The sequence below is a fragment of the Amblyomma maculatum genome, chromosome 11 (genome assembly GCF_055883805.1).
Source record: "Amblyomma maculatum isolate TAMU_Amacu chromosome 11, ASM5588380v1, whole genome shotgun sequence".
NCBI lineage: Eukaryota > Metazoa > Arthropoda > Arachnida > Ixodida > Ixodidae > Amblyomma > Amblyomma maculatum.
In genome coordinates, this window is record NC_139354.1 from 115,605,052 (window position 1) to 115,632,321 (window position 27,270).

General features: G+C 45.7%; 2 protein-coding genes across 2 annotated transcripts in view; both read right to left on the reverse strand.

Moving 5' to 3' along the window:
• Nucleotides 1–11,123, reverse strand: part of TSG101 (tumor susceptibility gene 101) — a 34,872-nt gene extending 23,749 nt beyond the window's left edge. Inside the window, exons 1-5 of the mRNA XM_084583939.1 lie at nucleotides 10,732–11,123; nucleotides 8,840–8,924; nucleotides 5,838–5,903; nucleotides 5,038–5,201; nucleotides 2,045–2,165 (exon numbers count right to left, since the gene is read on the reverse strand). Of these exons, the coding sequence (XP_084440065.1) occupies nucleotides 2,045–2,165; nucleotides 5,038–5,201; nucleotides 5,838–5,903; nucleotides 8,840–8,924; nucleotides 10,732–10,776 (481 nt within the window). The 5' untranslated portion in view covers nucleotides 10,777–11,123. The remainder of the gene's footprint in view (nucleotides 1–2,044; nucleotides 2,166–5,037; nucleotides 5,202–5,837; nucleotides 5,904–8,839; nucleotides 8,925–10,731) is intronic.
• An 8,818-nt stretch (nucleotides 11,124–19,941) lies between these two features.
• Tudor-SN (Staphylococcal nuclease domain-containing protein 1) overlaps nucleotides 19,942–27,270 on the reverse strand; it is a 44,889-nt gene continuing 37,560 nt past the window's right edge. The window contains exons 10-13 of the mRNA XM_084583941.1: nucleotides 26,910–27,106; nucleotides 25,770–25,880; nucleotides 23,841–24,089; nucleotides 19,942–20,675 (exon numbers count right to left, since the gene is read on the reverse strand). Coding sequence (XP_084440067.1) covers nucleotides 20,610–20,675; nucleotides 23,841–24,089; nucleotides 25,770–25,880; nucleotides 26,910–27,106 — 623 coding nt within the window. The 3' untranslated portion in view covers nucleotides 19,942–20,609. The remainder of the gene's footprint in view (nucleotides 20,676–23,840; nucleotides 24,090–25,769; nucleotides 25,881–26,909; nucleotides 27,107–27,270) is intronic.

Below are 27,270 nucleotides of genomic sequence, written 5' to 3' on the forward strand. Positions count from 1 at the left end.
TCATGGAAAAAGCAAGAGTTCCAGAAACCAATCTACTTCTGCTTTATTGATTATGCGAAAGCGTTTGACTGCGTAGATCACAGCAGATTGTGGCAAGCTCTCCAAGAGATGGGAGTTCCAATTCACCTCATCTGTCTCCTCAGGAACCTGTATGAAGGACAAGAGGCCACAGTCAGAACTGGGCATGGTCTTACTGATTGGTTTCCGATTGAGAAAGCAGTGAGGCAAGGCTGCATACTGTTGCCCTGCCTATTTAACCTATATGCAGAGTGCATCATGAGGAAGGCCGGTCTGGACGAGTCTTCAGCTGGAGTGAAGATTGCTGGAAAACTTATCAACAACCTTAGATATGCGGATTATACCACTTTAATGGCAGAAAGTGAAGTGGAATTCAAGAGACTTCTGATGCGCGTACAAGAAGAGAGTGAGAAGTGTGGGCTTAAACTGAACATTAAAAAGACAAAGATCATGGCGTCTTGCCCTATCAAGTCCTGGAGCATCAATGCACAAGAGGTCGAAGCTGTGACAGATTTTCTCTTCTTTGGCTCCAAGATCACCTCGGAAGGATACTGCAGCCATGAAATTAGGAGATGCCTGCTTCTGGGAAAGAGAGCCATCGCTAGCCTTGACCGCCTAGTAAAGAGCAGAGACGTTAGTCTGAAAACCAAGATCCGTATAACTCGTGCTATGGTCTTTCCAGTTGTGATGTATGGATGCGAGAGTTCGACTGTGAAGAAGGCTGACCGCCGAAGAATTGACGCGTTTGAATTGTGGTGCTTGCGGAGACTCTTGAGAGTTCCTTGGACTGCCAGAAGATCAAATCAGTCGATATTGTCGGCCATACACTCTGACTGCTCATTGGAGGGTCAAATTCGAAAGTTAATGCTCAGCTACTTTCGTCATCTGATGAGAAGAGCGGAGTCGCTGGAGAAAGATTTGATGTTGGGAAAGGTTGAGGGTCGCCGGAGAAGGGGTAGGCAGCGAACGCGATGGTTAGATGGCATCCTCGAGGCACTGCAGATGAAGTTATGTGATGTTAGGAAGATAGTGAGAGACCGGAAAGCGTGGCATGACATGGTCCATAGGGTCACGAAGAGTCGGACACGACTGCACAAGCCACATTTAAAAAAGGCATTGTACCACCGTCTGTATATTCAGAAAATTTTTATTAGTGCTTTTTATTTTTATATTCATAATTTTTCAACACTTTGTAACTTTTTCCCCCATAAGTTTGCAAGTGCTTAGGTACATATTATTTAAGCATGTAAGACAGCATTTAAATAGCCACAGTTTGGTATATGTTAAAGCAGCATTGTATACTGCACGAATAAAACCAAACACTTTTCCCAGGACTCCACAGAACTGCTTATTTTCTCAGGATCTCAAAAAAGTTGAAATGAACTTCCTGAGATGGCGCCACTTGCACGGTTAATGAACAGCCACAGCGAGCAATGTACCCGCCGGGGTGGCGCAGTGGTTACGGCGCTCGACTACTGTTCCCAAGGACGCGGGATCGAATCCCGGCCTCGGCGGCAGCTTTTCGATGGAGGCGAAAAGCAAGGCGCCCGTGTGCTGTGCGATGTCAGTGCACGTTAAAGAACCCCAGGTGGTCGAAATTACCGGAGTCCTCCACTACGGCGTCTCTCATAGCCTGAGTCGCTTTGGGACAAACCCCACAAACCAACCAACCAACCACAGCGAGCAATGCACCGGGCAACCTCATGCACCACTGTGTGGCTGAACTACCTGGAAGAGTAACAAAGTAGCTTTCTCGTCACTGCCAAGAGAAGCAGTTGCCAGTGTTTGCGACTTTCCTGGCACGTCTCAAGATCAGGCAACTCTCAGGGAACAACTTTGTACTGGGCGCCTGGCCAGAGAGCTGAAAAGCTCTCCAGGCACTTCTATGTTTTTTCAGAGCATGGGACTTACTTTTTGGGTGTGGTTAGACAGGCAACCAGTGTTGCTGCATGTATTCCTATCTAGCCACCCATCACGACCTCTCTCTCAGGTAATCCCAATCACTCCCCTGCTCGTGTGTCCTCACCTGTGGTGGCCCTGGGCAGGTAAGCAGGTTGGCCATCATCCTGGGGCTTGGAGAAGACGGGCGGCGTCTCCCCAAACACGATGATCATTACCTGGATTAGGCCCAGCAGGTCCGATGAGGCCTGCCGAAACAGTGACACGCATGTCAGAATCAAATCATCATCAGCCTAATTACGCCCACAGCGAGAAAGAGGCCTCCTCTCGATATTTATAAGCACCGCAATAAAGCTTGGCGAGATCAAGTTGCAGAGTTCAAATTATTCAAAAATAATGAATTTGAAATTAATGAGCTCCCACACTAAGAAAAAATAAACTCAATATAAACTTACTAAAAAAGAAACAGCATAAAACTGCTAAGAGATGGATACATAAATAATAAATCCCAGTAATATATAAGACATACAATATGTGTTACATTGCCTCTCATGGTACTTAAGAAAATTTTGTACACCTGTCTGCAATGAAAGTTTGTCAATTTAATCTCCAAGGGACAAGAAAAAAATTTGAATTAACCTATGTAAAAACAAACTGACAACAGCCACTTGCATCACTGTAAATTTACTTAACGAAGAACTAGGCAACGGTTGCTCACTTTTTAATCACCATTTTTATGAATGCTTTAACGTGTGCCCACTCTCAGGAGCATCAGGGCAGAACTTGCTTGAAAATGGTAAAACATTCCACGGCATACTACATGACGTTACGCAGTATCAGTGACACCTCCTCACAAGCAGCCCGCGTCAAACGCGAGGATGCTCTGCATCAAGACGTGCAAACAGGGCTCGACGAGCGCACAGTTGTGATGCAATAAAAGGAACACATAGGTCAAAGCAACGGAAACGCACAGTGCAGCCATCGAGAGTGTCAAGCAGCACGCAGATTGGCTCACCGGCTGGCTGATGCGTGGACAATAGCCGCAGTCACCACAGGCTGATAAGCTCTAAAACTAAATGGTCAGCTTATGATATCCTTGAAGACGCGGACATCCGTCTTTCATTGCACCTACTGTTGCACAGGCGAAAGATGTACACAGTCCACTCCATAGCATGCATGACGGCTTTGAGTACGGCTATACTGACGATTGCTTATCATAGCAATCATACCTGGATGCAACGTACCCCTGTTTGAGACCTGTTGCTTACGTCCAAAGCCAGTGCCTTAGCTGGATGCCGGCTAGAATCACACCGACAGCAAAATCATTCGTACACAACATTAACTGGGGTGGAAATAATGAGCTTCTATCTGCTCATCTCGGAGATCACGCGGAACAGAGAGGAGGCACCCGCTAACCTCAGGCACCTCTGGCCGCCATGGAGCCAATTGCCTGCTATACCCATTCCTCCATGGTTTCACTTTCTCTTCCTGATTGCAGGCAACATAGCCTTGTGATTAGGCTGCCACACAGCAGACATGTTTCCGGCCACGCGGTGAGTGCAAGAATATCCAGGAGCAGCAGCGTGTCGTAACTGTTATCTCGTGTTTGAATTATGTAATGGGCCTTTTTATATACAAACTTCTATGGAGCTTGGCCCAACCAAGTAGTGCATTTGAATTACCCAAAAATTTGGATCCCCGACCGCCGGTGGCTGCGTTTTGATAGAGGCGAAATGGAGAGGCGTCCGTGTGCTGTGTAATGTCAGTGCATGTGGTCGAAATTATTCCATAGCCCTCCACTATGGCACCCTTTCTCTCTTTCTACTTTCACTCCCGCCTTCCTCTCTTCCCTTGCTACGCTATTCAGGTGTCCACAGAACAAGTGTGACAGATACTGCACCTTTCCCTTCCTGTGACCAATTTATTTTTATCTATTTATAAGCATTTTAAGCTCAAATTAAATAGCTTTGTTTACAAAGGGGCCTTCGTTCTTCAGGTGCTCATACTGCGTTCTGGCTGCACTGTTCAACAAGCTCTCAGTACTTAACAGTCCTTGTGCTGCTCAAGGACACCTTTCCAGACAGTTTTTCAACCCAAGGACACTTTGCAAGCACTAATGAGGTACATGATTTTGCCCTACCCAGAGCATAGCTTGCCCTTTTGCCAGCTCTGATGTTTGGCACGTTATAGTGACTGAAGTCTGCACTGGCATCAGGACTGAGAAGCTGTTGAAACAGCCCTTCCCCGAAAGCTAGCTGGCCAAGACCGGCTATTTGCGCTGGCCCAGGGAAAACTAGGCCGGCATAACTAGTTATCTGTGTGCAGTCCAGAAAGTGTTCAAACGTGAAGTGGCTCTGTCACACGCCTGGCGGCTAACGCAAGGAGAATAAACAAAGAGAGGAGGTGACGGCAGTTCTGAGTAAGTAGTGCTGTCGCGAAGTAAAAGACAAAAATTTCTAAGAGCACTGGAGAATCTGTACTAGAGAAATGCGAAAGCCTGACCGTTGCTGCTGCACACGGTATATCACAGGCCCCTTGTCGAACACAACCAGTGTTCCGTGGAATGCATCAAAGTTCACCAGAGTTCTACAATTGGTTTCTGGGAAAGGAAAGGTGAAGTTTCTGTCACTCGTGGAATCTCGCTGATACACCTCGCGGACAAATCTCGCCGATGCGAGATTTTGACACTCACTGCACACTTCTGATCCCTATCAGGCATTTATTTCACTCATTAAGTCAGAAACACATTCACATCCAGCTGGCGTGACGTCACATCCTCTAGACATCGATATTAGTCACATGGCTATTTCGACGTCTCATTGATTTTACTTTTACATTTTTGGCTCTAGTTAATTTACTAATCATCCTATTGACATAACTCTTTTTGTTTAGCATCCTGACAGCATCCTCTTTCAATTACAACCATTTGTTTGACCTTAACTCTTATGATAACGACACAAGACTGTGCACACGTTTCGTACGCACATTTTGCCCACACGGCCTTGCTGACACAGCCTAGTAATGCTTTCGCATTAATAAGCAGATAACAAGTGTGAAGCAAGGTGGGTCACATAATTTGCGTTGAATGCCCAAGCGAATAAGGAGGAGGAGGAGGCTCACAGGATTCCACTCATGCAGGTAGGGCAGAAAAACGCGCCCCGTCTGGTCCACGTGGCGAGACACCTTGATCTGCATGTAGGCTGTCGGCTTCACATAGCACATGGGCGAGTTGTACGGGTGTGTGTCTAGCAGCCAGATGCACACGGGGATGTTGTACGTAGCACCTGCAACACACACAAACTATGTAGGCACAGAAGAAGTAAATGCACGCCTGCAAACCTCAATAATCAGGCGATTTTCTACCAAGTGTTCTCGGGCTACCCTGAAGAAAAAATAGAGGATAGTGAAGGTTCCCACAAAGCATTTTTACGAACTGTTGGACGGTGCTCTCACTTGGTCACTCTCTCTCTTGCGCATATGTGGTGCTAAGCATGAGAACCTCAACAACAATTTTTGCACATTGCTTTTTACTAAACTACAGCCATCCATCTAATGTATTATTCCCGTTCAAGCCAGCTGCTTCTAAAAGCCCTGAAAGCTTCACACATTTAGAACAAAGCTGAACAGACCCATTACATCTGACTTCCCATATCAGTAACCCTAAGCAGTGATGACTGCTAACAGATTCTCGGAACCTTCAAACCATCAGTTCCAGCTGTATAGTCCTACAAGCGAGTCCGAAGGTTGCTGGAACAGCTTGGGTGTGTTATAAGATGCTTTCAGCCAGGCTTTACAGAACATGCAACCATCGAACGCAAACAAAGTTCAGGTAGACCCTGCTAATTTTCTTCTCGTAAAGCCTAACTCTGGCCAAGCTGATTCAACGTCCCAGCCGAATTGCTTTAATAAGAGTGGCTCACCTTTGTAGGTGACCGGTATGGTGCCATCCAGGCAGAACAGCTCCTTCTTGCTGCCATCGTTGAATACTGCAAATAGACACCAGTGCAAGGAATAGTGGCAACTGCACTGTGTACTACTTTTCTCTTGGGTCCCCATGATTACTTCCCCAACACTTCCCTTGGAGCACAAGGGTGGAAATCTGGCAAAGTTGGTGATTGCTTCGCCCTGGCCAATCCTTTTCCGCATGCCTGTTCTTGTGAAGAACAACATCAGTTCACAGATTTATGTACTAACTATTTATGACGACTTCAGAACAGCATTTTATTTCATGCTAGCTTGTGCAGCTGTTGAGTAATTTAAATTAACAGCCTTGTAAAGTCATCCCTGGGGCATTAGTTGAGAAGGAAATGCACAAGTTCTGGACATCAGCATGCTTCCTATGCTCTCTAGTGTAGAATAAACCATTTAGATTTAAAAAAAAAAGCACTTGGAGTGTATGATTACACCCTGCACATCTTTTTTTGTGCAGACTCTGCCATTATCAGTTGCGAAACATGGTCAAAAGACGCCCCAAACGCTTCTAAACACGCCTTAGATGCCACAAACAGCCGAGAGGTGAAACCCCAAGGCATGACAGATCCAACATGTGTAGCATGCAACTGGGACGCTGCCCAAAAACAACCGCAATCAGTGCTGTCTGTAACCACACTGGTGCCCAGCCAGAATGGGCCGGTATTTACCCAGGCTAGCATAATATGGGAGGCCCTAAAATGGAAGCACTGGCGATCTTTATATGATGTTGCTGCCAAACAATAATCTTCAAAATAAAAAAGGTTCCTCTGCATGAAGCTCAGTGACGAATGTCTCAAATAAGCGAGCATTTGCAAAGAACTTGCAGCCAAGACAAGACACACAATTTTTAGTTTCTCATTTTCTTTCACGAAATCAACAATTTCCTTCACACATTTTGTTCCTGCAAAAAGGCACCACAAATCATCAGTTGTGACAATGCCCAAAATATGTCCATTTAAAATAGTAATTCAAAGTCTAAACAAGTTGATAATAAACAATACAGCCATAGTGTCCTCCCATCCATCATACAAATTGCGAAACGAAAAGTTTCAAACAGTGCATTTTGAAGCGATATTAAACTGACTTTTAAATGCCTCGACACAACACAAACCACATAGCCAGACAGAAGTGGACGAAACAAAAAGACCACTTTTTTTTTTTTAGTTCTGTGGTTTGGCCTTGCGTAGCATTAATGCATGCCCAGTCAGAACAAGGCCCTCGATGTCTCCAATCAGGTCAATTCCTATTCATAATTACTATTTGTAGATACTGCAATCATCACAAAGTGATTTTTACAAGTGCGATAATACAATGACATACAGAATAATGCCTTGAACATAATTTAAAACAACTGAAAGTAGAAAAAATGCACATAATACAGGTTTGGGCCTAACGACAACAGTGAATAGTATATACAAACCTCAGCAACAGAAAATAAATATCACATGTGAAGTTACAATAAAGAAGCAAAATATATGAAAAATAATGTTACTCTACACATGGCTAGAATGGAGTTGGTATTGATGTTGGGACATTCTTTATTACTGGTTCCGGTCGAATGTTGTGCATGGGAAGAACAAATACTTGAAATGTTGCTACGTGAGGAAAACAGTGCTATTGTTAGATTATGCCTTTGGCAAGTCGTGTATTTTGAAGAGATAAATACAGTGTTTGTTATGTTAGCGATAAACCCCTTGTGCTCCAAGCTTGTGCAGCATGTATGCTCAGCTTCACAACGTGCTGCTGAGCTAGAGTGAGAGCGTCGCATCATTAAATCCTGCTAACTGCAGAAATGACAAAAAGAAAAACATCCTACTTCTTGTGCCAGTTTCGCAACCTGTCTAGTTGCATTTTGCCAGCATACCCGCACGCCTTGCCCCGTTGATAATCAACCATGCGCTGGCACCACTCCTCCAGTAAACAAATATCTGCAGATAGCTCATGGCCACTTTATAAGCGCCACGTTACATCCCATCACAGTTGTGAGCAGTGAGGTTAAAATATGGTACAGTTCTTTCAGTGAGTGCATTGGTGATCCAAAGAATTAGACGAGGTATTAGTCCACAAACTAAACTTCACTACCAGAGACCCCACAAGTAAAATATATATTATGGTCAGTATAAGGTTACTAACAGTATTTTATAGCTGTTTCTTATTTCCATGGTTGTGTTTTGAGAATATGCAATTGTCTTTCCCTTAGGTGTGACACCCAAAATTGTTACATAAACATTCGAAAATATGTGCTTCAATTCGCAACTAACCTTTATCAATTCATATTCACTTCGCACCCAAAAATTTGGCACTTGCAGATGTCTCATTCCTATGCTTCAGTGCTGCATTAGTAAAACCTCCCTTTGGTGCGAAGTAATCATTGTGGTTTATCCCAACAAAATCGATCTGAATTCTGCTGAAAGCCTGAAGAGCACAGCATGGACATGGCAATAGCCAACTGCTTGGAATCCGTGTTTACTTCTGGACTCTCAGGGAATTTGCGTCATGGATGAGCAATGTTAAGTGAATGAATAGGTATGTGCACAAAAAATTTATTGGCTGCTCTCCTTGCCCATTGGTTAATTTTAAATGTCCCCACTGTCCTTCAAAGACTGCCCTGGAGCCAACCTAAAAGGTGCCTCTGAATCAGCTTTAAACTGTGACTGTTGTTGCAAAGGTGCCAGATCTATTAGCACTACAAGTTCCCTCGCACCTGAATCACTTACACAAGGTTTCGTAGACCAACTACCTGCTCCTGTGGCCCACGCATTGTGAAGCACCTTTCCCAGTCTTAACAGTTCAGGCACTGTCACACACTATCATGATCCAGAAATCCAGTGGCGGGTGTCATTCATGACAAAGCATTTCTCATCTATGGGATGGATGAAATATTAAGCTGCACGATGAGAGAACAAGTCAACCGAGGCCTTGACACATGAAGAGTGGAGCAGGCCCTCACCGAACTGTGCTGAGGTTGGCGACAGGTTCCGGTAGTGCTGCAGGGCATTGGTGATGTCCTTTTTGGCTTGGTCTGCATAGTGGTACTGCGGCCAGCACAATGAGGACACACATTTACACACTCTGGGGGAGGCTGATAAAAGCTCAACCGCTGTGAGATAATTGTTACCTCATTCAGAAAGAGTGCAGGCCCTTACTGGGCCCCTGTGGGAGTAGATATGTGAAAGACCACTTTTGATATATGTCACAAAGATACATTAATTTGGTCACTTCAAAAGTTGCAGCTGCTTAAAAAAAAAAAACTGAACTATCTTTGAACCTGCAAAACAAAAATGAATGTAAAAGGAACACTCTATAGAAAAGAATTGTCTAATGAATCTGTTACTGTGGCACGGGTGACAGCTATTTCATCAAGCAACTTATTCTGCTAAGAAATGGGACATGCAATGATGGCAGTGCTTATCAACCTCCAGGCCAAAACACCACAGATGGAAAAGGGTTTGGTAGCCCAAGTCACTTAGAGTCATTAATCCCCACACACCAAACCAAACCAAAGGGTTTGGTGACAAGCAACACATTGCACTATGCTAGCAATGGTGACTTCGAAAACAATGGTGTCACTTATGGGGGCAGTTCTACACTGAGGTCCCAAGCAATTCCAGGGGGTCCACAAAGTAATCTAAACACAAAGCAGCTTCTGTGTACTCTCCTATTCTACACTGTGTGTGAAAAGCACAGAATTTCCCAATGAACTTAGCACAATAAAACGCATGAAAAGATGGCACACCACAACCAGCTTGCTCCAGAACGTCGCCCTACCGGGGTATGCCAGGGAGCAGACTAGGTCAGATGCATAAGTGCGTGACAGGCGTACGATCATGGTAAAACATTACTGCCATCTTTTAGCCGTCTCTGTAAACCCAAGCAGAACACACATTTCTCAAGGTTTACATCCTCTGTTTTTTATGCGCCACCTCATCGCGTGCAATGACAGATTCCGCTCAACGAGACAGGATATTCCCCATTTTGTGGTGATGAGAACTTTATTTCCGTCAACAATCTCATATTTGTCAGGCGATCCAGCAGCATAGAGTCTGCATTCAGACTGTCCCCTTTCTTCTATTCCAGCCTTATCTCTGCATCCCACTCTGTTCAGCTCCTGGTAAGTTCTCCTTAAGACCAACCACCTCTTTCTTCCGCTGTACAGCGAAGACGTTACACGTCCTGTCCCCAAGTCCATATCCTCTAGTCCCAGCGCTCAGTGCCACCTTGGACCACTGCACAATCTCCACGACGAAAATGTTCACATTTCGTTGCGTTTTGACAAAAGTGTCGAGCGCTTCCCAACGCCACACACAAAACGACTCTACTGCCTGTTACTCGTAAAACTCGTTCTAGGGTCAACAAAGTTTGATTCTAATGTGATGCTACAGCCAAACAATCAATTTGTAACGTCAACAACCGCACTCAGCAGAATCGAGGCCGAGTACGAACAGTGCTTAGCAAGAAAAGATTCGAAAGTTCCGGAACGGAAACAAGGGTGTGTGTGAGATGTTTACCAGCTGTCAACGTAAAACATTTGCCGCACGTGATTATACTACAGGGTTGCGTGTTGTAATAAAACCGTTAGCTGTATACCGGGAGGTTGTTACTTCCTACAAACGCAAGCATCAATTGCGTTGCTGTAAGGCAAAACATATGTGCGCTGTTTGAATTTATGACCTGCTGTGAGAAAAGAATCACATCACGAGATCAATTTCATCACACGGAAAAAACCTCGAGTTGTGCAAATAACTAGCAACCGCACAAGAGCACAATCATGATCTACGCTAACTACGCACAGTCGGCCCCACAAGCAGTCGCTTGCGTTGCCTACTTGCGTCGGCCACTCACCTTTGTAAGCAGAGAGGAGAGGTATTGGTCTAGAGACTGGGGCATTTTCACCGAGATGATCGGTGCTAAAGTGTGCCGCACTCCGCTTGGATGACGCACACTTGCTACAACAGGAGGGGTGCCATCAACACACACATACACACGCAAACGGCGACAGTAGCGTTCACAGCAGTGTCCATGAGTGCTCTCAAAAGTTGACGGACAGCCGCATACCACCAAGACAGAAAACCTTAACCAACACCCATTACCGCTCACAACAGTGCGACTGATATCAGCGACGATTATGAGAAGTCGCAGCCTTGTAGAGCACAGACAACATAGACCTTCCAATGCATCCCCCCGTTAACCCGGGTACCAAAAAGCGACAGCCTGATTCGGTCACAGCTCTAGTGTTCACGGATTGTCGTGACACCCGTGGTTTCTAAGGTAAACTCTGAAACATGGAGCTTGAACAATGCTTGAACTACACAACGAAAACATACAGTAAGAACATCTTACATATAGCACTCGGAGAAAAATATTTGGTTTTAAAAGAAACAAAAAGTAATAAGTTGCCATCGAAATATACATACGACCTACATAGCTAGCAAAAGAACCTGTTTTATTGTACGTCTGCCTCTTGTAGTTGTTAGCTGTTTATGTATTCCCGTATTCCAACCAACTTGCCCAGATATTTCCATTCAGAGCTCTGCGTTGAAAAAATACGACCCCGTTATAACCCCGTTGATCACACGGTCAATATACTAGGCACCGCAGGCGCTGGGTTTCACTTTCAGACAACCGAAAGGCGGCGATGCGGTCGACAGTAAAATGTCGCAGCGGGACTAGAACTTGTGTGAAAAGCGCGGCGCGTTTCCATTACCGGAAATGGCACCGCTGCTCACCGATGCCGCCAGGGGCGCTGATGCTAAGGGCGCTGTTAGGGTGGCTATCCGCGGTCGCTGCTCATGCATGGGGGCAAGTGCGCGGACTGCGCATAATTGCATGATTTGCGCACCGTGGTTTGGCTTTAGAATGCCGCTGAAGGTGAGAAATGGCTCGGTGACGGTGGTTTGTCGACACAAAGCAATTATGAGGCCCGAGTTAAGAAATATTCACCAATCAGAACGGCATTCTGTCTAGAGCAGATGACACGCAGTTGCGAGAATCAATTTTTTTTCGGCATAAATTTGCGGAGGTTTAATTTAACGGCAGCTGGACCACTCATAAGGTTCAATTTGTGTGCTGGCATGAAAAGTAGCTGACACAGACCCTCAGACACCTTTCTAGAATGCCCATCCTTCTCCGCGCTGCTAGGGTGATTCGGTCCTAATGCCTTCAGATTTTAATTCATTTGCTTTCATCTCGGCTTCCTCAACAATGTGTGGCATTTTTGTTTATTATCACCACCTTTGCCTCCTGCGGTGGTTTTCTTCGAAGTCCACATGTCGATGAGAAGCTAATAACAATCTGCCTCTTAAGAGCTTCAATTTCAAGCTCATGTGATGTAAACAGAGCATGCAAATTCGCGCTAATACGGTGAGGAAAATTTCAACATATGCGGAAGGTGTTGCATGCTTTTCTTTTGCTCTTTAGATGATTACATGGCAAGACTACTCTGTGTCGCGCAGTGCGTTTGTATCGTGAAAGAATTAGTGGCGTTTTTCTTGCCGAGGCCAAAAGGAAATGGCAAAATTGTACTGGAGGGCTACAGATTAATTTTTCGCCCCATTGAGTTCTTTTAAATGCTTTGTAATCTGAGCAATCGAACGTTTTTGAATTCCCTCTTCTAAGAAATGCTCCGAGGAAATGTAGCTCGTGGAGCATAAAAAAAAAAAGAGATGAGTGCACTTAACCAGCAAAACAGAAAAAGACGTGTTTCTGACAGAATACTTGTTTATTAAATCTATCATTATGTGAAAATACGGTCGCCGGCATGTGTACATGATGGTACCCAAAAAAGACTTCAGGTGTCTAGAGAATAAAGTGTGGCAGTTTTCCCTTATTCCGCAGCCCGCTAAAGCACGCATGGCTTCACTCTCTTGGCTTTCCTTTCATCTTCCTTTTGATTTACCCCTTTCAAAAAGAAGTGAACCCGGGTTAAGCAGTAAAATTTAACTACAGAATTCGTCAGAGTAGGTGAGTGCTGGGGGCAGCCTATTTTTGTTGTTTCGCCAATCATTTTCCACATGTCAGTCACCGACTTAGCGTGGAGACAAGTTCTGCTGAAAAAGCTAGTAATTTTGTTCTCTAGTGTCATAATAAGGTTGTACAGGGAGTGTGTGGGATACAAAAGCCCGCCAAGGTCCCACAGCATCGATGCTTCTGCGGGCAAATCGGAGCTGGGCACGTCTTCTTTCTTCATTAGGCAAGCATCCTTGCAGTCCTCACAGTCGACAGACAACACACGTTTCCTTGCCACATAGCCAGCGATATAATATATAAGGCGGGCATCACTTCGTTCAGCTGAGTAGGAAGCATGGTCCACAGACACTTCAGCTGCATCGCATTGGAGTGGTCGGCTTTCTTCTTCTTGCTCTCCACCGTCGGTCTCATTCAGTAGTTCCTCTACAGATAACAATGACTCAACCACGCCATCAGGCACATTGCCTCCTTTGGGACTTCTGGCAAGACTATAGAAACTGAGGCACCTGAAAGTAAGCACGGAATAGTAACTCATCTTTGAAGCCAAGTGTAAACAATTTAAATATGCAGTGTATATGATGCATGCAAGGTAACAAACTGAATATGGCAGAAAAACAGCAAGATTAGTAATACCTCATGATGACAATGAACTGGGCCGGAGTCGGGTGATGCCCCACCTTGAAGTTCTTGAAGTTCCTTGAAGTTCCGCACAATAAACCTATCAAGGAAAGAACGAAGAGAACCATGCATGAACTGAAGTCTGTATACGAGAACACAAATCACACCTGACGATCAAGACAGCACCAGCGGCCACTAAGGCAAGCACCTGAGAATGCGCATATACAGCGCTAAAAAGCGCGCCGTGGGATAAAATAGTTCATACCTTGCGTCAAAATGCTTCTCGCACACAGCAGAATTCTCTTCCAGTTGCTTATCAGCCCTGGGAATGGCGTTGGTCCATTTGGCGAATAACTCTTCCGAATTTGGAGCTCGGAAGAGGGACACTTTTTCTGTTGAAGATCTGTACCCAGAATTGCATCCAGGCACGAAGCACCAGCGCTGTGTCTTCTTTTTTTTTTTTTTTGCTGTTGGTGGCATTCTCAAAGCCGAGCCGACAACAAAATAACCAAAAAATTTCAGAACGCAAAAAGCAGCGCGTGCGATGCGTTCTTACCACGTGCACAACGCTACTGCAGCAATGCGCCGGGCTGCTTGCTCTGACGGCGCCGCTGTCTTCAGCGCCCCCACGCGGCATCGGCGCGCTTTGGGGGCAGCTTTCGCCGGCCGCTTTGCACACCTCAAGCGGGACGAAAGGGCTGTATGGACACCACGACGTCGTCTTGCGAACTGGAAAAGTCTGTTGGCGTCATTGATGCCACGGCGGGACATACTGAATGAATATTGGTTAGATGTTTGGAAAGGCTCGTCTTTTGCTGCTCATCTTGTGTCAGCACAGCTTGGAGCCGAGGGAGACTGCACCGCGGCAACCGTGTGGTCACGACTTGGCTGGTACTTTTATTGTCCACCCGTTATAACACGCTCTCGGAGCTGTGTGAGGCGTGTTGGCGAGGCGCACCTTGTCTCCCAGTAAACACAAAAAATATTTTTTTTTATTTTCTAAGAAAAACGAGGGCTCCCTGAGCGTCACCATATTCACCGTGGCTTTTGTGTGCGCGTGCCCTCAGCACGATGGAAGCAGCAGCGGAACCGGTTTGCAACAGATCAGAGAGGAGGCGTTTCAACATCCTCCTCGCCTGGAAACACAGCTTATGGTTATTAATGATTCGTCATTCATATTTTTCTTAATTCAAGACATATGGCCAGAAAAATTGGCTTCACTGTGGCTTCAGTGATATAATTAGCACACCCGGAAGCATATGAGTGGAAGCACCGATCTTGGCTGTGGTTATGAGGAGACAAACAGATGCTTTTTCGCACACTTACCTTTGCTAATGATGAAAGAACAGGGGAGAAAATGGATATAATAGAGGATTTCAAGATTCACGAAGGGGTCGACAGGCGCTTGCCGTCCCTGAAACTGAAAAGACATATATATGGATTTTCAAAGCAGAATCGTGGCATGCATATATGCACCTGGAGGCAGTGATTGAGGAAAATCTTTTCATGATTGACGAGGTAGCTACGAATATTTCATGGAATGCATACATATAGGGTGTTGCACAATTAGAGGCGCGATGTAGAATGCTTCTCCCAGATAAACCGCGGAATCCTCGCAGTTCAAATTTTGCACAGAAATGGTATTTTGTAGCTAGTATTTTTTAATACCAAATATGTTTGGGGTACTTGCCTGATTCGATCAAAAGAAGTCAGATGTTCCCATCTTATGCGGCGGCGACAACGCCAGACGAGCCACTGCCCCAACGATGGTACTGGTGGCGCCACCTCATGCTGCTTACAACTCAAACCTTCTGCCAAAACATTCGCCCGCTCTTTTTCTGCTACAGAGTTGTTGTAAGCAGCATGAGGTGGCGCCACCAGTACCATCGCTGGGGCAGCGGCTCGTCTGGCGTCGTCGCCGCCGCATAAGATGGAAACATGACTTCTTTTGATCGAATCGGGCAAGTTCCCCGAACAAATTTGGTATTAAAAAATACTAGCGACAAAATGCCCTTTCTGTGCAAAATTTGAACGGCGAGGATTCCACGGTTTAGCTGGGAGAAGCATTCTACATCGCGCCTCTAATTGTGCAAAGCGCTGTATTATGTGGACTTCAAAGGTTAGAGTCCAGAGGTGTCTCCAGTCTGTCTAGTACTCAACTACTATGAATTTCAGCTGCGCTGCTAACAATGCGCCATTGAAGCCTTTTGGTAGACTGGCAGGATAAGAAAACAATAAAATGTGTTCTCTCCATTATGTTGTAATGACGCTCATGTGATGATTTGAAATCATCCAGCATAACTGATCACCTAAAGTTACTCAACAAGCTTATGCAAGGGCAATAAACACATGTGAACGAAGCAACACATGCAAGAAGCGAATGATCATTACGCTTTGAACTGCAGTGCCACCGTATCCATCGTTACGAGCGGGCTAATTATCATTCTCATTACGAGTACTGTCAGCTTAATAGTCTTCCGAAAAAAGCTGACCAAGCACTCTGGTGCAAGCAGCTCGAGGGACAGGAGTGACTGCCGCTGAGTACGTGGTGCCCCCACTGCTGCCAATGCCTCCAAGGAGGCGGAGAACAATCCTAATAGGCAGGCCTCAACCCCTGCCGACAAAGCTGACTTGAATGGCCTGACCAGTGTTACTAGCAATGGTGCTGCAGATCAAACAAGCCAGAGTGATCCTGACAAGCAACCAACTACCGATTAGCCAGCATAACAGCGTTCTGCGATTTGTGGCTGTAGTCCCAGTCTCATTTTCAAGGTGGCCTTATAAAACTGTTACTGTTATATAAAGACCTAACGTAGCTTACCTTTCATCAATGGGAGACCATCACGATAAACTATTAAGTTCATTTCTCATCTAAACTACTTTAATTAAGTTTCGGGGAAAACGTCACAGGAAACCATACAAGGAAAGATCCACATGTTGCAGAAAAGCTTTCGAAGAATAGTTGAAAATGTTTCTGAAATGTTCCACATGCTAGAACGTTTTCTTAAGCAAAGAGCAGTTTTTTTTTATGCATTGGCTAAGATGAGCGAAGCTACATAGTACACTACACAAGAAACGTCAAGTAGCATATCAAATTTGCAGAACAGCGTATGGCTGTGAAACACTTGAAAATATACTACCCCATCTATAGAATGCCCTTGATTCGAATAATATTCCGTGAAAACAAATATCGTACTAGCTGTTAGAACATTCCTTACTGAATGACATTGAATTGAGGACACAACTGGACAAAATGTACTTAAAGATAAAGATTGAAATGGATGATTGAAGACTGCATTTATGAAGCCAAGTAACTATGTTCTACACTGCATGTGATATTGTGTGCGAACATACCTGGATTTGTTTATTCTTTAGTGGCAAGTACCTGTCATGTGCCTATGTAATACTGCGTTAAACATGTATTATCTAATTTGCAACTATGCCCAACATATTTGGTGCCAGTTTGCAGCTGTGTGTCTATGACCTCTGCTCCCTGCAGCAGGGGTAGCAGAAAATTAGGTGGGTGGATAAAGTTAAGAAGTTTGCAGAGGTCAAGCGAATATAGCTAGCACAGGATCGGGTTAAATGGAGGAATAAGGGAGACCTTCACCCCGCAGTGGGTACAGTACAGCAGATGACAATCTATGACCTAGTCAAGTTGTGTAAGAGACAGCTTTCATTGTGGGCACCCTGCCAAGATGTACACCCGTGGACAAAAGTGGTATACTCCACGTGCTGCGAGAAAACTGCCCGCCAGATTTTTCCGATAGAGAAGCAGTTATTTCTGAGATATGCATAACGTACCCTCCTTGATGTACCGTCTGTTGCAGAAGTTGGCAGCCCAACGCGCCGGGCGGAGGAGCAGTATCGCTCCCGAGAGGCGGCGCTACCTGGTGACGCAGCTATAAAGAGTGATGAGGCTTGTTCTCTTCCCGTCATCGCACGGCTGAGAGCAAAGATGTGCGATATCAACCCCGTGATGAGGGGAAGAGAACAAGCCTCCTCACTCTTTATAGCTGCATCACCAGGCAGCGCCGGCTCTCGAGAGCGTACTGCTCCTCCGCCCGGCGCGTTGGGCTGCAAACTTCTGCAACAGACGGTACTTGCCTTCTTGTCCGAGCAATTTTATGTGGCTCATTTTTTTATACTGAAAAAATGAAATTGTTGCAGTTCGCGTGGAATATACCACTTTTGTCCATGGGTGTGCATACATTCTGCTGGTAAAATAATTTATCATTACCACCTCCAAACAAAAAAGGCAATAAAAGGTTTTTCCAGGGACCCTGGTGTAACGAAAGACACTTTCCACTTCTCCTATGGCATTGACAAACGCCTGCTCTGAGTCATGAGACCTCTCACTTATTCTGGTGTATTTTATGTTGCCGTGATCTGTGCCGTCACCAGTGTGCTCTGAAATTCGCAAAGCACAGTAAGGTGAAGTTATCATCTGAGCTTGTGTGAAAAACAAAGCAAAAACGGGAAGACGCAGCTTCAAAGGTACGGTACCTTCACTCTCGCTGCTATGAGGCGAAAAGAAATTCACTTTTCTCTCGGCGGTCCGTGCGTCATCTAGGGACAATAAGAAAGTCTATGAAACTAGATAACCACAATGACCGACACATTCTCTTGCTTTCGTTTTACATTATATGTAAACAGTTATCTTCATTTTCCCATGTGTGGTACCAGGGCACAAGGATTTGCTCGGGAAGGTCTCCAGCTTTGCCAATTTTGCTGCCTGGCATGTGTGTGTGTTTCTGAATGGTAGCAGTTTTTTTTTTTTTTTCTCACGTGGTCTTAACTTTGCACGTTTGTAAGTTCACACATTCACATTTCTCGCCGCAGGCGTCCAGACAATTCGCAGACGCTCGAATTCTGGCATTACCAGGTTTTTCTTATACACGCACCGTACAGGTGGTTTTGCAATAGTAAAGGCGAGAAGTGATTAGGAGCGGGGTAAGCAAGTAACTGGTCCCAACAGTTGCTGGAACGTTATAACAGAGACATTTGGTTTATCGCTGCCGCTTACTGCAGCCGTCTACCGCTACTGCGCACCTTCAGCACAGCACACGCTGGTTGGTACCTGCGTGCAGGATGAGGCGGAATTTGACAGTAACTTGTCGCCATCTGTCGACCTCGGGGTGATCTGCACATGCGTAAAACTGAACTAAAAGTTTCTAATAAGGCAGTACTGCTGTCATCAGTAGACTCTCTGCTGTAAATTTTCATCTCGACTGCCGAGCAGTATATAGCTTCAACATTTCAAGCTGGCCCGAGTATTGTACCAGAGAGCCTCAGACACAAATTTAGATCATTCAATGTCATTATACCAGCAGTCCTGTATTGTGTGTGCGCACGTGCATTATTAAAAGTGCATGCACTTTTAAATATCACTTTATGGCATAGTTCCGGAACCACAACTGCATGTTTCACATCTAGCTTGCTAGTGCAGGATTCATGCACCACATTGCACGCCGCTTTTGGTTATCTTTCGTAGATTTTTTTTCTAACACATGGGGTTTCAAAACCCCTCGTGTTACTTAATGTTCGCTGCATGCCAGGAAATGCTCAATATGAAGAAAATTACATAACTTCGCTGCGCAATGTGCATACACTAATAGCTGTCACGGGTGTTATGCGTTTGATCACCTGTTTAAATGCACTTAGGCCCGAATTATTTTTTGACTATCATACTCCTTACATAGCAGAATGTGTTCTAAAACCAACCAACATTCTCACTGGGTGAAATGTTTGCCGGTTTGCCCAATTCGTTGGACATCTGATGTTTGGATATGACATCACAGCGCCAGCTGTCTGTTGGTTTTGTGTTGCAAGCAGCGAAAATTCAGAGACTTCATTTGTGACTTTCTGAAACGTAGCCAACTTTTCGTGCAATAAAAAAGAAGGGGAAGTGCTGGTAACGTTTCTGAAGGTCTATTGGTTTCTATTGGTGAAGTGCAGCTCTTTGTCTCAGTCAACAGTTTCCTTTAGTGCTACATAAACTGCAGGCACATGTCGCACTTTGAGCAGTGCACGAGGCCACTAGTGAAAGAGACAACTGCTGTAGTTTGTGCGCTGCATATGCACAGTGCCAAGCTACCCTTCATGTCGCTGACAGGGATCTCAATTTGCAGAATACTTTAAATGCCAAACACTGCACTGAAATATAATTCGGTAACTAAATCTTGGCTCGTACTTAACTCCAATCACATCTGAAAACTGTCACAAACCTGCCAAACAGACCCCGCTCCTATTGGTGTGTAGGTTCGCCAGTCAGAATTGACCAATAGGAGCGGCCATAGCCGATTGGTTTGCAACAGATTTGAGACAGTTTTTGTGATGTGTTCAGAGTGTAACTTGGCCCTTGCAAAAATGCATTTAAATGTATCCTGAAATAATTGCAAACTGTCCCTCATAAACAAAGGTCCCCACAACACTTATCAGTCCCAAGAAAAACGCAAAACAAAGCACTTGCAGGCTGCGCATTCAAAGTCAACTCCTTTATTAAAAGGGGAGAAAAAATTGTTTCACGTTTAACCACGGTCTGTGGAAAAAACAGTGGGACCACAGAAAAAAAAAAATAGAGCTACAAAATGAGTGAGGGGGAAGGGGGCGCAAACTGACAATAACCACCAGCGTTTTATTTTTTTTTTAAGCAAAACGAGCTCTTTCGTTGCAGAGACCGCACCACACCAGATGATGTCTGTTCTTCAAACTACAACTCGCGTCCCCCTTGTTTTATTTCACCAGACGGCAAAGGAAGCTCCTATAAAGTGGAGTGGGGTGGGCGAGAGCCAAAATTGCCTAGGCGAGGAGAGGAAAGCCATTAAACGAGTTAGTGTTGTCACTTTGCTGCCTCGCTGTGTGATCCCTGCAGAGAACGGCGGCACGGTCATCGGCACCACCTGGTGTCTGGCGTAATGCGGCCTCAGGGAAGCCCTCGTCTCCGGCACAGTAGTCCAGCAGGGGTAAAATGAGGGGAGGAGGCTGCCACCATCTCTCCCCTGTGCTTACGACGGAGCATCCCGCCTTCACTGGGGACCTCCTCAACGACAGGCGGAGAGCCACCACCAACCAATCCCCCTCGACAACGGCTCTGAGGCTGCGGAAGTTGACTTTGGCCGGGCGGCACCACCTCCTCAGCGGCCCCAGCCAAACTCCTTGGAGTCGTCCTCTGTGACGTCACCGTAGCACCACAGGTTCAGCTGCACAAGAGGGCACACGGTGAGGCACCCTTAAATGGGGGTCATTTCTTTCCAGGACATCATATGCTGCATGGTTTTCTTTACCTTCCACAAGGATGAAAAGTCTCCCATGAAAGGTGCTGTCCCCCATTTCCCAAACATGAGGATTGCAGGGATGACATGCTTTAAAAAACCCCAGAATCTTTTGTCACGAGCCACCAGAAATGGCACGAATGTTGAACCAGCCTTGCGCTACACTTTGTAAACTTTGCAGCCTTTTAACAAGAACCAAGGAAGAAATATACAGTATTGTAAGAAAAAATGCCTTTGGAGCGAAAGCTTCATGAACTATGCCATGTACCAGCCGAGGCCAACCTGGCAGGCCATTTCACCTTCAATGAGACAGAGGTCACAGTGTGTCTATACAGCTTAAGCACGGTACCCCAAATTGACCCTTGATCTCGACGTTTGACCTTCAACGGGAGCTACAGCATCAAGTGTTCCATAATAACCATGTCTGCCTATGTCAACCTAAACCTAACCAAAGCAAAACCAAGTAAAATGACACTTTCACTTCGCGGGGGGACCCTGGTCTTAAGACAATATTTTTTATTTACTGGTAGATTTTGATAAAAGTTGCACCATTTATGCAGATTTTTGTGCTGATTTCAAAATGCACATTACTTTTATGTAAGCCATTTAGTTCTGAAGGTATTGAGCACTTTATGTTCTCTGTTTGGAGGTGAGCTGTCAGTAAAACTACAGGAGTTATAATAAAAACTGACGTATCAAATCAATTTAGTACACACAGAGAATGCAAAAATCAAGATTGAATGTCCTGGTTCCATTATAACCAAAGTTACAGCTTGTCAAAGTTCAGAGACCAAAAAGCCACCTTGACACTCCAGAAAACATGAAATTCTTAAAAACTTTCCTCATTAAATACCACAAATTCATTTATATTGCTACGAAGATGACGAAGCGGAGCGCTCGCGCCAGGCCCGCTGGCCATTAGAAAAGCATATTTCATCGTCATGTCATCACGTCGTTCTGTTTTTGTTGTGTCGCCGTATTCCATCACTTGTCCATGCCACCACGTAGCAATATTTTTGCACTGTACATGAGTTTACCTTTCTGGTGCAAAAGGAACTATAGCAATATCATAAGTAGAACCAGAGATATCGCAGCTCCAAACATGTACCGACCTCAATATTTTGATTTTGAGAAATTGAGAAAAACATGTTGATAAATTTTTGAAGCACCAAAGCTGACAATAACTCATTAAAGTTGGTTCTGACTAGCTCCTGATGCCGATGCATCATTTCCCATCGATATAATTCACCCTCAAAAAATGAATTTTCTGGCGAACGGAACATATGGTCCAGAGGCCGCCACCAAGACGAGTGCGTTTGCATCGTGACCTCCGCAAAAGTTGGTGCCAAGTTCTGGCGCGCGATCGCCATTCTCACGTTCATGCAGTAAACGCAGTCGGCCTGCAACTAGTGATAAGCGACCGTTGCTCATTTTGCTCCGCGTAGCATTCAGAAGAAAGTTTATTTCGACAAGATTTGGGATTCCACGCAATCTTCTCTATGTTCCGCGTGTCGCGGGATGCTGCTTCGCGACTGCCGCTGCGGCTGGTCTCGGCACTGCCTCATAGGGCGATCTATCCCGGCATTGAAAGCTGCACTTGCTCACCTGCACCCTCACGGTTCCGTACGCGGCAGATCGTGCCGCTCCTCGCTATCGCACTAAGCACGACTGGCTATGCTTTGCCGTTATCAGGCCATCGCGGACTCCGCGTCGGCGCCTCTTCATTGATTGCAGATAACCAGATGCGGCGATGCAGCATCGCCAGCGCGTTTATCTCAATATTGCGCATTTCGCATTGTGGTTACGATGAGGGAACGGCGCTAGGCCGACTAGGCCTAAAGGAGAGACCTTTTCAAAATGGCGCCGGACCACGAGCAGTCGACGCCGCCAGCCAACCAAAGCTCGCCTTTTGCTCACGTGCGGTGGGAGTCCAATAGCAGGGCGTGTTTCATGCAATTTTGTTCCTTTGTTTTCCGCTTCGGTGGGCTCGCTCATGGTCACCAACCGGGATATAGGAATGGCCTGAATCGTGATCTTTCGAACGACACCAAGATTAAGCCCGCGGATCGCGTATTTCTCGAACTGCGGGAGATCGAAATTCGGCGCGATTTGACCTCAATTTAAAGGGCCACACGCACAGATTCTCGTCTTTGGTACGCTGTAACACGCAAATTAGGCGATATTTTTCAACGAAACTTCGGAGAAAACTGCGGAAAGATCTCAGAATCGCGAAAACGAGAAGATTGAAAATCCGATTTTCTGACCGATTTTCGGCTGCAAAGACCCAGGTCCCTCCTTAACTACGCTAGGGTTGAACCTCAGCTATTTATTTAACATATATTGCCATCGCCCTCACTCATAAAACATGCACCTGAGCACTCATTATATCTGTGGCCACTTGAAGCGGGTTCGACCAGCATGACCATCCCACTAATCTCACCTGATCGTGCTCATTTCAAGACTGTAATCAAACAAGATTAGCCATCTTCATGATTACCGCACAACAGTCGTAACTACGGCCCACATTACCCCTCATATAATGTCTGTAATGCACTCTTTAGGTGCAAATGAATATACAAACATACAGTGCTCTGAGCAGCAGCTCGATAAAGGCAGACAGCTGTGCCAAAGAAGAAGTCTGTGTCAGGGATTTACAGAAACTGTATCTCTGCCGAGACTTTGTAAGAAAGACTGCGCTTGCAGCACGCGAAATCTGTCAATGTAAGTTTTTCTCGCGATTTATCGTTGTTCTGTTGTTGTTGAAAGAGAGGAATATATACCAGTACATCAATACAGCTGACCACGTAGATTACAGTTTTAAAGTACGGGAGATAGCCATAAAAACTGATGTAATTTCGACTGTCTTTTTTTTCCCCAAAAACAATATGCAACTTCAAACACCGCTTGTATTACTGACCGATGATGTTTTCTTTTTTATGTTATAAAGAACATTTCAGTTTTGTGGTGCTGTGAGATTTTTGATCTGTTTTGTTTTGCCTTAGCTTTTTGATGCGATGTTGACTTGTTTCTGTGGCCGACACTGCTTATGTGATGTTTTTTTTATGTGTAAATAAAATAAACAAGGGGGCGCACCCGCTTCGCCTTGGCCGAGTCTCTGGCAGCTGTGTACTCCTGGAGCAGCTCCTGCAGGTGGCGGTCACGTCGCTCCTCGAGTAGCACCCAGCCTTCCTGGAGCAGTGTCTTGCCGATGTCGGTGCCCGAAGGGGTGAGCAGCGTCACAAACTCCTGGCCGCCCACCCGGTACTCCACGCTCAGCTGCAGCTGAGGCTCACCCGCAGCCTCCTCTTGGAATGCCTGCACGGCTTCCTGCGCCTGCTCTGGCTGCACAGAGGGCAATGACCCCAATTAAGCACTTGAAACTCACACAAGTTCAATTTAGAGCCACCACGGCATTTTTTTTTAAAACCCGCCATGGCAGCTCAGTGGTTAAAGGGCCCCTGAAATGTTACTTGCAGTAATAGTATATTCTAATGCAATAAATCCATAGTGGTGGTTCTGATGAGTATTCGAGTCAATTTTGAAAGCTTTGTGTGGGCCCGATAATTTACAAACAATTTTTAAAAAGTGCGCCTGGCGACCGCTCGCGACTTCTTGAGGTGCATGCGCACTGCGTGTAAACCTCCCATGCGATGTCACAGGGACATGCTGGGCACTGTTGCAATTTGTTTACTTCGTTTTATCTTGGATGCCGGCGAAGGCTGAGTTGAAGAGGAAGAGGAGCATCATTTTCGATCGCCCATATCTTCAGTAATAATAAAGGCAGTCTTAAAATTTCTGTACTGCGGTGACGATTCATGGGATACCTAATGCTTGTGTTTTCTGGTTTTCGTAAAAAGCTTTTTATGGATTCTTTCAGACACTCGGCTACCGAATGGGACATCCAGGTTTCAACTCAACCAAGGCAGTCACCTTTCAATGCAGGCAAAACACACAAATGACGTCCATGAGCTGTGCGACACAAATGCCTGTTAAAGATCCCCAAATGGTCGAAATAGTTACAGAGCCCTTCACTATGGCAGCTATTTCTCTGTTTCTTCTGTCACTCCCACCTCCTCCCATCTTCCCCAAAAACCAATTTGCAATTTCCACTTTCAGTAACTAGGCTCTTGTACAAGTTATATTAGGACTAGCTGGTCCGTTGTACAAGACTTCAGGTCTTCGGTCATACACTGTAACTTCTCTTCTGAGTTAGTACGTAGGGCAATGTCATCTGCGCAGAGAAGGTTACGGGCATGCTCCCCATGCGTTGCTACCTCCTTGTGCTTTCAATCCCACTCTGAGTACCAGCTGCTAGACACAGAGCGAATGGCACCAGATATATTAAGCCTCCCTGCTCGGAATTTGCTTAGTTGGGAGACAATAGCTTTTCCTGTGCAAGAGTATCACTGCTGTAAAGTCGCGGTAGCATTAAGGCGAAAGCCTTAAGCAGTTAACACACTATGGCTAACACGCTAACTTTGTGTTGGTATAGGACATAACCCCTTTATGAGACATCCCATCCAGTTGTACCTGCACCTTACGAAGATGACGCAAACAACGTCACAGCAACTCTCCCCTCCCCATACAAGAACGACCCACGATGCCATGCGGCAACAAAAGAAAAAGAGAAGGCTGCCCTTTGCTGGTGCTCGCCCATTTCTCACCCGTCCCCAAGGAAGAGACCGAGACCGTCTCAACTTTTAATAAAATGCTCTCCCTTGAGCTGCACAGGTCAAGAGAGCCAGTTATATCCTGCACATTTCTCTGCTGAACATAGACAACGATAGTGTACAAAGTAAGCCCAGGAACGCAGGCAATCCCTAGAGATGGCACCACCCTGGTGTCGAGAATGAAAGGCAGCGCGTGCTGCAATGCATACTGTGTCCATATCAATAAGGAACGCATTGACCAAGCAAAGAATACTGCAGCTAAATATGTTAAGCAGGTCACCAAAGCATTCAGCAATTCGGCATTTTAAAAATTCACGAAAAAGCATAGAGGCGGAAGGGAGGAGGCACTCACATCCTTGGGCAGAGCAATCATGGCCAGGCTGTACTCCCGGGCTGCTGGTGGGATGTCCCGAATGCCCAGAGAGGGCAGGGGCGCCAGTGACAGGGAGTCCACAGTGTCCCGCTGCACACAGGACAGTGGGTTACACACAAACCTGACAGCAAACCTCCCAAGTTAGGAAACCAATGAGAGTGGGCATGACGAGACACTGTTGCTACACAACAATGAACTTCAATAAGCGGACTCCTTCCTTCAATGTCATTAAAACAAAGGAGTAAGTCAAGGAGAGTGAAGAGAGGCACCATTTGTCTGATGACTTTCGCCACTGACCATGGCACCGTAGAGAAAGGTGACAGGTGCAGCACGGTTTATCGATTGGCTCCCCTCCTCACCAAATTGTTTCCCTCCTGCAGTGTGCCTGGCATGCCAAGCATCCACCTCGTGTGGATGAATGTCCTCATCTTACACCTCCACTCAGAATCGCTGTAGACCGAGAGGAAAAATTTTGCGTGCCTCTTGATTAAATAAGACAAAGCATGAGCATTGCTGTAGCAGATGGACAAGTGCACGGTGGGACTTCATGATCAGATGCTAACCCCTGCTAGGCACTCTTTAAACGCTCATAGTAGGATGGAAAAAATGCACACACATACGTGCATACACACACACACACATACACACACACACAGCAGCAGCTACTGCAGAGTACAGTTAGGAAAAGAAGGCTGAAATAGTAAAACAAAACTATAATGCTGTTTTCAAGTATGCTAATGCTCTGTTTCATGCCCTAAGTCTTCAGCTCACTTCATGCATGGTGCAATAAATACTCCATCTGTAATTATCCTCCTTTTGAAAGGCTGCTTTTATCCATTGTTTACATGCAAAACAACCAGCATGCTCACATCTTTCTTGGGTGGGGGGGGCACTCAGTTAAACTTCTGATAAGAAAAATTTTCTGGTCTCTTCCAAGTTCTTTAACAAAGGCTGCTATGCTGAACACTACACATGCAATGAGCATTTACCTTAAGTCAAAGTTTACGGCTAGGCCCGAGAGAATATTTGAATGTTTCAAATACTGAAGCGAACAATGCACTATATTTGAGACTGTTGCACAGCTAGTGGTGATACAGTGCTCAAGAAGGCCTCACTCACGTTTCCATAGTCAATGAAAAAGATGTCCATTGATCCGCTGGGGTGCACCTTCTCTACCCGTGCCCGGTACCACTGCTGGTCCTCTGAAAACTTGGCAGCACACAGTTCGCCCTTCTTCGGCACGTGCGCGCCCGGCACGGGGGGGTGCTCGGCCAGCTCCTGACGTAGCAGCTTCGTCATCTCCTCCAGCTTGGGGCCTGGGATCAGTAAGACAGGCAACCGCTGTCAGCAGAAGTGGCACACATCCCAAGCACAGGTTTGACAAAAGTTTTAAACAAGTTATCAAAGGTATTAGGAACCTAAATTCATGTCTAGTGCAAGCACAAGAAAGCTGGGACGAAAGCGAATGCACAGTGCAGAC